The following is a 12,455-nucleotide window of genomic DNA, read 5'->3' on the forward strand; positions in this document are numbered from 1 at the left end:
GGCTTATATCAGAAGTGTTTGTGGCCTCTGGAATTTCAATGAGGGTGCTCTATCTGTTCTCATTACCTTCAAGTGCATTATTACTGGGTGAATGAAAAGTTTGAGATGCGTGACATTAAATATGCAAAGATAGAGCCTCAATGTTTAAAAAAAAAAACATTTGGGAGGATCTTATGGGATCTTTTATTGTTGACTGTTGCATTTAATAAGGCCCCTGTGAAATGAGCCGAATTTACAGGACGGGGATGACAATAAACGAGAAAGTGCTTTGATAAAATGAATGAGAGGAAGTGAGGGCATAGTTTCCTTTCCTCTTTTCTCTTCCTCCTCATCCTCCTTTCTCTCCCCGTGTTTGCGTTCCCATGTGCTCGTGGCCGTCTGGTGAGTGTGTAATCTCTCCCTGTCGCCCCTCTTGTGCACCTCATGATTACCAGCAAGAAAAGCCGGAGACACGGGCAGAGAGGCCACGATAAAGAGCACAGATGTGCCGCGAGGTTGGCATCTGTGTACTGGAGTCTGGACCGGTTAGATTACTCTTGCCTTATTGTCTGAAACAGGGTGGAGGAGGGCTGCAAAAATTCCCATTTATCATCATAATGATAAAATGGGACGTTTAAAGATTTGCACCACATATTCTACAGAACAGATCATAAGTGTAAGTGAGATCATTTACAGGGAACCACTGCACAGAACTAAATGTGTACTATTACTACAGTAATAGTACAGGTAATACTTGCCACTTGTGTGTTTAATAAGGTAATAATATAACTAAACTGAAATTCAACTCTGAAAACTGGACTGATACAGATTAAATTTAATAGAACTTGTATGTTAAGCTGCTTTGACACAATCTACAGTACATTGTAAAAGTGCTATAGAAATAAAGATGAATTGAATTTTGAACTTATCTTAAGAGTGCAGAAAAATCCACATTTATATGCAAAAAAGTCACATGTCATAATATTTATGAAAATTATGAAAGTATTTCTGAAGTTACATACATAATTATTATAATTTACATTATCAGTTACATTTAATGTAATCAGTTTTAACACACTGTAAAAAATGCTGGGTTTGAACATAAAACAATGAAGTTGTTCCAAAACTAACTAGAAATTGTGCTGATTCAGCTCATTTTAAATACTGTAAGTAGTTTGAAAAGTAGTTTTGAGCAGCAAAAATAATTGTTTGAGTGTAAGTGACTTTTGTAGGGATGCCTGGAAGGGACAAAAACATCAGGAAAAAAATTTGAAAAAAAAGAAACTGAGTGATAGAGTTTGAGTTTTTGCATTCCCTAGCAAAGATGTTTTGCGTTATCTCGCAAATATGTTTTTGGATCGTAAAATCCTCGAGCCCGGGGCTCCCTCCCGTTTGCAGGGCGAGAGGGGAGTTTGAGCTCAGGTAGATCTCAAGAACTCCACTACTGTAATAGCTAATGAACAGATAGTGATTGCTCTTAAGATATAACTATTAACTAGAAGCATGTCTGAGATGCCTATTTGGATTAGTCAATTAACTTAAGCTGCATGTTTTTGGACGGTGGGAGGAAACTGGGGAACCCAGGGAAAACCCAGGGTAGAACGTGTGGACTAGAACGTGGTAAGGACTAGAACCAGAGACGTTCTTGCCGTAAAGCAACAGTGCTAAGCACTGGGCCACCGTGCCACCCATCTAGGAAAAGAAGAGGAGTAGGGGTGGAAGGGGGGATTTTTCAAAATGAAGATGGCTGTCATATGGAACTAAGGGTATTTATAGTGGCTTAGGAATCGTCTGATTAGTGAATCATGAATTGACTAATGCAGGACCAGCCGAAAGCAATCATAAGCACGTGATCCTCTCAAAATTAGTATAGAAATAAACTTCACATAGTGAGCCAACTCTTATCATTTTGATTAGCATAATCTCTTTTGGCATGTGCGGTTTAATTCAAAGAGATTCTAAAAAGTATGTTTATACTGTAAAAAATGTCTGGTCACATCTAAAACGAATGCTTATTTTTTTATTATAAGATTTAAAAAATGTTTACAGATTGATATTTTTCTGACCACATAACTCTGTGGTTGGTAATTTTGGAAAACTATAAACAGATGTTTCAATATAATGTTAACATACACTTTCTCTATACTAGATTTTACTGCAAACCTCACATCTATAAGCCTGGAATTGCTCATTTGACACAGCTTTGGTGTTGCTGCCTTTATATTTGCTTTCTTGTAAGATTATAATTACCCTAGTTAGGTTTTAGGATCTGGTTTCCATCACATCTCACCTTTAGCAGCACTATTAGCGCTTGCCGTAGCCGCAGCCGATGCACAACACAGACATCATAAACAGCTGAAACAGCCAGAACAGTCACCCCCTGCTCCTTCCACAGTAAAGCAGCTGCAGCAGCACCCAGGCTTCCAGCAAGCCAAGATCCAGCACGCCACGCAACCCGACTCGAGTGTGCTGCATTATGCCTGAGACGGCAATATTGGGAATAACAGAGAAGTGACAATAAGAAGCAAAAGGCTGCTCCAACATCTGCTCGGCCCACGACCCCAGCTACCGCTTCGGTGTGTATGGGATGAGAGGCGAAGAGCAGTCCTGCCAACAGACTCCAAGGTCCTCCACCCAGCAAGGGGCGACAGAATGCAGTGAAGAGGGCAGTGACGCAGCAGTGAAGGCCCACGTTGAACAGGTGGAAGCCGTAGGGATCCAGGCCACCCAAGAAATAATTGAGGCGGAAAGAGATGGTGCAGAGAGGACGGAAAGACTTGTGGCTGCCGCTGTGGGTAAGCAAAGTGCCCCAGAAGTCATCATATAGAATGTTCGTCCATGGGGTGTCCGGTAGGAGGTCCTGGTTGGTTTTGATTGCTCGACTACAGAGATGGAGAGAGAATGAGGAAATCACATGATTAAAAAATGCAAAAAATACAGCCTTTAGAATGATATTTATGAATAGGATATGACTTCTTTTTTTTTGCGTAAAGGTTTATGTATGCATATTTTCAGTTGATTAATAACCTTAAGTAGTGGAGGACTTCAGCTGAAGTTTTCTTATTCCATTAATCTTTTTAACAAATATACTTTACAAACACTAACGTGAAATATGTGTGCTATTTAATAAGGAATAATTAATTAAAAAACAATAGTGATTTCATTTGTTACTGAATAAACATCACCAATCACCAGTAACAATAATGCAATACATTTAATATACAATCAATTTACTATTTATAATATCGTATAATTTACAGATCTATTACAGGTGGGTTTTATTACAAACAAATATGTATTTATTTATTCTAATTTAATGCTTAATAATAATAATAATAATAATAATAATAGTAATAATAATAATAATAATTATTATTATTATTATTATTTTAAGCATTATTATATTTTGTTATTAACTTTAGTAGTAGTAGTAGTAGTAGGGAGTAATCAATCAATCACACAATATTATTATTATTATTAATAATAATAATATAATAATAATAATATTTTAGTAGTAGTAGTAGGAAGAGGATTAATTAATAAATCAATAGCATGGGATGCATTTTTATATTAAAATATTTTTGCATGGAATCTAATATAAAAGCATCTAAATGCATTTTTCCTTCCTTATAATAAATGCTGTACCCATGCCTGTGATCTCATTCTACTGTATTTCACATTGCATTAAATAAAGACATCACAAATGCGCTGTGAAGACAGTATCAGCAGCACAATGTATGTGCTTTCTTGATGTATTCACCACTTTAATGTATTCACCGCCTCTTTAATGTATTCTTTTCATTTGTGATTGGCAACGATGTGGGAGGGGAGCTGATTTGAATATTTAAATTACAAAGATTTCCAAGGAGGTGGGACTAAGAAACGAGCACACCGGGGGGATGAGGATGAGCAGTTTTTCTTGACAAATAAAAAATGTGGCTAACGTGACCAAAAAGAAAATAAATAAAAAAATGAAATAAAACAAAAGAAAGTGATTCAGGAAATCTCACAAAAGCCAGAAAGCAGTGATATTGAGAATAATCAACATTCAAGAAAAATAGAGCAAAAAAATGAAATAAAGAAATAAAGAAGAAAGGCACATTTTTCAGTCTGCGTTTCAGTGGCAGTTAATACATCAGCAGAAGTGAAGCGGTTTCCTGTGACCCATATCTCTGTGACTCCATGAGCACTTGCACTTGTTTTCAACTCTAGAAACACAATGCTGGGAAAGTGAAGTGATCAACAGCCAGCATCACGCGATGAGAACTGCAATGAAGTCCCAGTTTAACACACCGATCATCACATACCTTAAATTAAAAAATAAATAATAATAATAAAAAACATGTGATAAAAATAATTGCATTATGTATTGTTAAGTTAATAGATTGTGTGTATAATATGTATTAACATAAACCAACAAGAAACGATACATTATAAACCCTTGATAATGATATTTAATGAGGAAAATAAAGTTGCTCATTGTTAGTTTATGTTAAATAAGGTTTAACATTATTTCATGTTGAATAATGCATACATTTTAAACTACAATTAACTACAAATATATGTTGTACAAGCATTACTCATTCTTAGTTTATGTTAGTAAATACAAAAGCATTAACTTCAATTATTGCAATAATAATTTTGGTAACACTTTATTTAGAAAGTCCATTCGAGTATTAGTAGACTGTCTGCTTCATATCTGTTGATACTGCTCCTTTTACACATTTAACTGACTATAAGAAACTTTGCAAGTTCATGTCAATTTACACTAACCCCAACCTAAGTCTTATAATCTAATGAGAATTTGTTGGCATGAAGATGCAGTGTAACTTAAATTCAACAAACAGACCATCAAAATAAAGTGTGACCAAAATTATTTTATTAAGGAACATTTTAATAAGTTTGGATGGCATTTGAAACACCTAAATATCCAACACAAGGTTTCTGGAGGTTTCTTCATGTCAAATTTAAGACTTTTTAATACCGTTATGAATTAAATATTAAACTTGTACTGGGCTAAACATTAAAGATTTTTTTCTAATGGGCCAGTTACTTCTGTAAATAGTTTTTGTATTAATAAAAGATCATGTAAAAGGGATGTGTTGCTTCAGTTTTCTTTAATTTAATTTGGAGAATTTGCTGTAAAAATGTCTAACAGCTGTTGTGAATTGTCTCTCTTTGCATTGAAAAACTTTAATAATATATAAAAGTTTTGAGGTGGATTATTATTATCATTATAAATGTGTGTTAGACCGATAAGGTAACTTTACCCAGACAAAGGAAAATTAACATCTGTTTAAAATTATTTAAGACCCACAACACTATATTTCAGTAAATTAAAGGCATTTATTTATTTATTTATTTATTTATTTTTTAAATTTAAGACTTTTTAAAACTTTTTGAAACGTTGGGGACACCCTGCAACAAATATATTGCCATTTAGAGTATTTTGATAAGCGAAAGGACAATAGCTCATTTGCTCAATTGTTTTCATTTGTTGTAATCAGGATTGTGTCACCAAATATTGCTTTCTTAACTTTTCTGAAATTAAAACATTAATATTGTGTTGTTTAAAGAGCCCTAATTATGCATTAAGATGGTGGTGTTGGATGAGGAGATTCCCCACAATGTCTAAAATGATTTGAGTGTCCAGAAAAGCGCTATATAAATGTAAGGAATAATTAGTATTATCAATATAAAAGGTCATATTTTGGTTATGGGGTCTCCAACAACAGGCTGATATGATTTCAAGGTCAAAAAGCACCTACATTGTCGTATATTATGTATTTATTGCTTCGTGTCATGATCAAACCCATGATCCCTCGCACTCTGCTAGTGTCTGATGGGAAAGGCGCGTTCATGTTTTACCGGATCTGGCAGTTCATATTTGGTATTGTTTTGTGTCGATGTCGATACGAACAGGCAAAAGATCTGGACGAACAACAAATCATTTAAATGACTCTTGAATGAATCTTTTATTAAAATAAATCTAGATTTTTAAAGAAGACGCATTTTCAGATTTAACCCTCAGCTGGATGTTTTCATTCACTTAGAGCTTTGTTGCACACTGCATGGAAGGTAATCTTCAAAAACCCATAACAGGGGCTCTTTAAAACATTATATAAACATGTCTGGCAACTTTTTAGCATTTTATGCAAATAATTGCTCATACATTTAGGGAAAAAATGTCTTAAGCAAAACAAAATTTAGAAAGTGGAAGAAGAAAACAAAAATTACAGTGGTCTCTTATACATACTGCATGCTCAAAGTTTTATAAATGGACCAGTGTTTGCAAACAATTGTACATTATTAATACTTATCTAAGTCTTGCATTATGTACATTTGTTTACAAGTTAATCTTGGTCTAATCGGGCCACAACAAATCTGATTACTGAATATATTTTGTCCATTGGGAGCAGCTTTACTCTGAGGTCATCACGACTGGAGGTATTAGGAAATGCTACAGTATGTACGGCACCAACAACTACTGCAAACACACTCAGAAGCAAAGATGCAATTGAGAGAGAAAGAGACAAACAAATGTACCCTGTGTGTTTATATTTCGTGTGGTCCAGTCAAATTTATATAACCAAAGATGCTCATTGCTTAATGACTGCGACATTGACCACTTGAGTCTCCAAAATATTTAAGTTTTATGCAACTTACCATTCTCTATTAGACCCAAATATAAGCAGAGCCATGAGAACGGGTTGTTTTGAATAATAGTAATCAGGCTGAATTGCATATCTGTGGATCTTGAGGGGGAAAAACTCATGACAGTCTGCAAATTTATGCTTTTCTAAAATCCAAAATGTGTTATTTGTCTCCTCAAGGGACCGTGCAACTGCTGTGCTATCTTGAAGCATCTATGCTCTCAGTGGCAATGCACTTTCCAGCACATACAGTACATTTAAAGTTTTCAGCTTCCAGTGTTTATAATCGCCATAAATCACTTGTGAGTCGCCTTGCAAAGCCTCTCAGTCACTGGGAGTTCAGAAGGTTAATACAATTAAATGTGAGGGTGGCTGGATGTGCAGTCATTATTCATTTGCAATGCCTGTGCTAGGAAAGTAATGACTTTATATACACACTGACTGACTGCTTAGATGCACATTTTGCTCATGCTTTATTTGCGAAATCATGTAGTTGGTTGGCTGTATAAAATAAAATAAAATAATATAAAATTTAATTCAAATTCAAATTAAAAATAATACAATTAAATAAAATTAAATGAAAATAAATAAATAAATGAAAATAAAATAAAATTAAATTAAATTAAATTAAATACACTGACTGACTGCTGATATACATATTTTGCTCATTATGTACTTTCAAAATCATGTAGTTGGTTTAATGCAAAATAAAATAAAATAAAATGTAAATTCTAATAATAAATAAATAAGTACATAAACAAAAATAAACTAAAATAATAAATAAAAATAAAATAATAAAATAATACAAATTTAATTTAATTTATTGAAAAATCAAATAATAAGTAACATTTTTTATTAAAGTAAATAAAAAAGATTTTAAATAAATAAAATCAAATAAAACTAAAAATTAAATTCTAAAAGTATTAATTAAAAAAATTAAAATAATAAAAATTTAAATAAAATAAACTGACTGAATGCGTATATGCACATTTTGGTCATAAATGGATGCAAAATAAAATAAAACAAAAAATCATGTTGTTGGTTGGATGCAAAATAAAATAAAATAAAAAAACATAACAAACAATAAATAAATAAATAAATAAATAAATAAAAATAATACAAAATAAAATAAATAAAATATAAAATAAATAAAATAGAATAAATAAACAAAATCAAACAAACCAGATGCACATTTTGTTCATACAGTAATTACAAAATCATATAGTTAGTTGGCTGGAAATTAAAATAAATCAAAATAAATCAAAATAAAAGGTTCCAAAAATATATTATAGGAATCATTGTGTCCTCACTAATGATAGATTATTGCCAAGTATTGCAAAAGGATGGAGCAGTTTTGCATCTCTGCCCAGGAGAAAAATGGCTGTGTGTTAATCTGACGCTAACAGGATTACAGAGCCAAAGTATTTTAGGGCCATAGCTTGGGGACGGGGTCTTAATCACTTTAAACCTGTCCCAGCAGAGACAAGTGCAGTGCTTGTGTTTGTGGTTTAAGCAACTTAACAATGAAAACTAATTAGCTGGCTGACTGTCTTAGAACATGTTTAAGCGTGAAGCATTAACTGTAAACACTGGTGTTTTTCCAACGGATTCAAGTAAATCTCATTTGCGGTCTGTACAATCCAATGTTGGCAGCTTTGTATAGAAAATAATTCTAGGGAAAACTGGCATTGCTTTTAAACAACATGCTCATAAATGTCACTGCATTCACAAATGCTTGGCCACTGTGATGGTTTTGGTTCATTTAATTCACACTGGCAAGAGTTTCCCTATTTGTTTTTGAAGAGACCAAGTGTAAAAACATCTATTAGGCCATAAAGAAAAGTAGAGGGCACATTTAAGTAATCCTAAAACTTTCAAAACTAAAATGTTTAGTAATAACACATTAAAATCACATTAATGACTTCTGCAAATCTCTATGTTATATTTACAAATAGTAGCATAATACCTGTGCAAAAAAATGAGGATTTAATGAATTATAGTGTTGGAGAGATTTTTATTAATCAATATGCTTCCAGGCCACCCAGGTACCTGTATATTAACAGCTGCCCAAATATATTTAGTGACACTTTTTTTTAAAGATTGTTTTTTGGCCTTCTTGCCTTTATTAGACAGGACAGTAATCAATCAGACAGGAAGCCAATTGGGAGAGAGAGAGAGGGGTAGGGTTGGGAAACGTCCTTGAGCCGGGATTCGAACTCGGGACGCCTTGAAGTGCTACCGCACCATATGTCAGCGAGTTAACTACTACGCTATTGTGCTATATAACCTAACATTCGCGATCAATTATGTAGTGAAAAATTTACTCTCGTTTACCAGTTTCCTACTGTGTGGGCGTGTGAACTATCAACACTCCCACAGGTAATCTCACATGCTCTGCAGACCCACAGTGACGTGCCATTTTGAGAGTTAAAAAAAGGCGTCCGGCCGTGGTTTCTAAAGCTCCTAAAATATTGCGAGAGTGTTATAAACCATAAATAATTTAATCTAATCGACACGGATTAACTTTATACTCGGAGAGAACAAAATGACTGGTCTAAACTGGCTGCAAAATATATGTAAACTATAGTAATGGTTTATCAACACATTTGCCTTATTTAAAAAATCTACATGTCTTAATCTTGTATTATAATTTTAGAAAAGATATTGTCTGGTTTGATTCCTTTTTCTGTCATTTATTTATAATTTGCTGTATATTTTATTAATTTTATATTGTCAATATATTATATATTTAATATACCCTGAATAACAAAGTAAGATAAATTGTGGATTTTTTTTTATTATTTTTAATTATTGTTACAATCTAAAATATGTTTTTTTTTTTTTTTGGTCGCATATAGTTAATTATTTATGTGATGTGAGTACCACCACCACACGTAAATTTTAATCCTGTGGGATACACTGATCCAAAATATAATTTTATTTACTCAACATTTTATTTTTTTATTTATTCAACATATTTCTGTGCAAAATAAATATCTTAAATGTTGAATACATGCTTTAGCTGGCCATTTAGAGAATTCTGGGCTTTTGGGAGAAGGGTCATTGCAAAATACAGAATGCAATAAAGGGATTTCAGACAGACTGGGAATAGAGGTGCAGCAATAATGTACAGCAAGTAGATTTTTTGCAAAATCTTATTCTAAATCAATCAATAAACAAAGAAGTGCTTTTAAATTAGCATCATTTTTAAGATTGCTATTTCAGACTTTCATAATAGCTTAAGGCTGCATCTACACCACGTAAACAACATATATCAGTAGTGAAGACTTCGGCTTTGTGTTGTTATAGTACCAACATCTGATATACATCAGAAACTCATTACAGCAGAAATGCCTGATCCTGCTGATCCTTTCTCCCAGATGCCTTCTGGCTATAACATCACCACCAAATCACTGTATGCTCCACTTTTAATCAGCCACAATATCTCATGTCACCCATCTGAAAGGTTAAATATGCAATGTATACACTTCCAGACATACATTCAGCAATGTCATATTCATGTTTCTTGTTATCTGTCATTTACATTTAAGATTAGATTTGTAGGCAATATAAAGTGTCTACATCATTTATTCACTAGAAGAAACTTTAAAGAATAAACTAATTGATTGAATACATTGATTTTACAATCATTTGTTTTTATTAAGTTGACAACAGTACATAGTTTAAGAGCTTTTTTTCATCTGGCCACCATTCATCATTACATACATTCATGTAAAAGGCATATATAAGGGTCATGCAGTTAACAAGAGTCAAACTGAAGCAAAGAGGCGGTGATCAAAGCCACCAGGCACTCACAGCTGGCCAGATGTTAAAGCCAGCTCTGGCATGAGCCTTTAACTAGGCCAAGATCTTGATTAAGATTTAGCCTTTTTGTCTACTGGAATCCATTCATGAGCACAAAAAACTTATAACGGCCAATCAGCACACACATACTTTTTTCCCCCAGTCATCAAAGGCACTGGTGGAGTCGGGTGGAGCAGGGAGACTGCGGTGTCCTACAGTGGCAGACTGTACAACAACAAAACTTGGAAAGATTTAAAAAAAATGTGACAAATAGAAGCTGTACCCAAAGACAATCCAGAATAGAAAACCCTCTAATATTTTACAAGAAGGTTAAAAATTGCCCACAAACTAACCTAAGTAAGGATTTAGGAAAATCCAAAAACCCCCCATTTAAAACCACATACTTTAAAGGTTACTATGTTTAACATTACCACACATTCAACCAACCATTTAATCAATTAATTAATTTAATTTATTACATAAATTCTGAAGACAGTTGTATAAGTGAAAAATGACACTGATCAAAATTAGAAAACTCTTTATATTTTTCAATAGCCAAATTTTCTAGTTTGTACTGACTTGGATGGTTGTTTAAATCAGTGTTTCATCTCCTCATTATCATCATTAATATTATTACTTCTGCTTTTGTTACCATTATTAATATTACTGTTTTGACTTCATTATCATTATCACAAGTATTTTTTTACCATTGTCATTATTCAGGTTGCTGTTGTTGTTGTTGTAGTAGTAGTAGTAGTAGAAGTAGCAGTGATTGTACATCTATTATTTGTATATATACAATAACATATATGTATATATATATATATATATATATATATATATATATATATATATATATATATATATATATATATATATATATATATATATATGCTATTGGTTTCATTTAATGACAGTTATACATGTTATGTACATATATATGTTTTTTTTTCTTTCCACCATATGTATGTATTCAGACTTTCCACCTAGTCACCTTTACATGTACGCACATATTGTGTTTTCATGTTTTTGTTGTTGTTTTGTTCTCTTTGTATGAGACCCCATTTTGTGTACTACTTGCATATTCTAATAAAATAAATAAATAAATAAATAAATAAATAAATAAATAAATAAATAAATAGATCAGTGTTTCTTAGCCATGTTCCTGAAGGACCACCAGCTCTGCACACTTTCTATATCTTTTTAACCAAACACACCTGATTCAGATCATCAGCTCATAAGCACAGACTGAAAGAGCTGAAATGGGTGTGACAGACAAAGGAGACATCCAAAACATGCAGTGTTGGTGGTCCTCCAGGAACATGGTTGAGAAACACTGGTTTAGATGAAAGGCAAAGTGAAGACCATTTCAGCCCTAGCAAAACAAGTTAGTTACTCAAAATCTATAATGTGTATAATATATTATCTTTATACCCCATTCACACAGGGCGTCAGAGTCAAGGCTTCCAATTCACTTTTAATGGGTGATGTCAGGCGTTGCTAAACTGCACTAAGGATCCGTCGCTGCTGCTTCAGTGGTGTTGTTCGCTGCAGAAGTTGGAAATTTCTCAACTTTTCAAGCAAAACAGAATCGTCGCCCAATCAGATCACTTTATGCAAGTACACCAGCTTAGACAGTAGCCAATTGTGAACTAATTTCATTGGCTGATGCTGCTATGACAATCGCTTCAGCCCAAACTTCAGACAGGCCCTCTGTCAAGCACGCTGAAGCCCAGTGTGAATCGGGCGTTACAATAATAGTCCAATATAGTACACGTCCTACACATTTTTGACTGCTGTAATCCTGTCAAGTTTTTAGATGTAATCTTTCTTAATTCTACAACCATTGCTCTTCTCTCATTTTCCCACGAAATAAAGGATTTTATTTTTAAAAAGCGAATAAACCAGTTGCCTTAAAAGTATGAAGCGAACTATGTGCATAATTACAAAAAAATAAGCCAAGTTATTTTAACAGTTCCAATTTATAATAAATGTACTCACTTTTTATAAAGTAAACTA

General features: G+C 33.2%; 1 protein-coding gene across 2 annotated transcripts in view; it reads right to left on the bottom strand.

Annotated features, from left to right (window-relative positions):
- Positions 1 to 12,455, bottom strand: part of tmtc2a (transmembrane O-mannosyltransferase targeting cadherins 2a) — a 50,602-nt gene that overhangs the window by 18,115 nt on the left and 20,032 nt on the right. For both annotated transcript variants that reach the window (XR_015482117.1, NM_001130603.1), the window contains 1 exon segment: positions 2,270 to 2,861. Coding sequence is in view for 1 of the 2 variants with exons in the window: in NM_001130603.1 (NP_001124075.1) it covers positions 2,270 to 2,861 (592 nt within the window). In the remaining variant the exon portion in view is untranslated.

Source organism: Danio rerio, chromosome 4, assembly GCF_052040795.2.
Source record: "Danio rerio strain M-AB ecotype USA chromosome 4, GRCz13ab, whole genome shotgun sequence".
Lineage (NCBI taxonomy): Eukaryota > Metazoa > Chordata > Actinopteri > Cypriniformes > Danionidae > Danio > Danio rerio.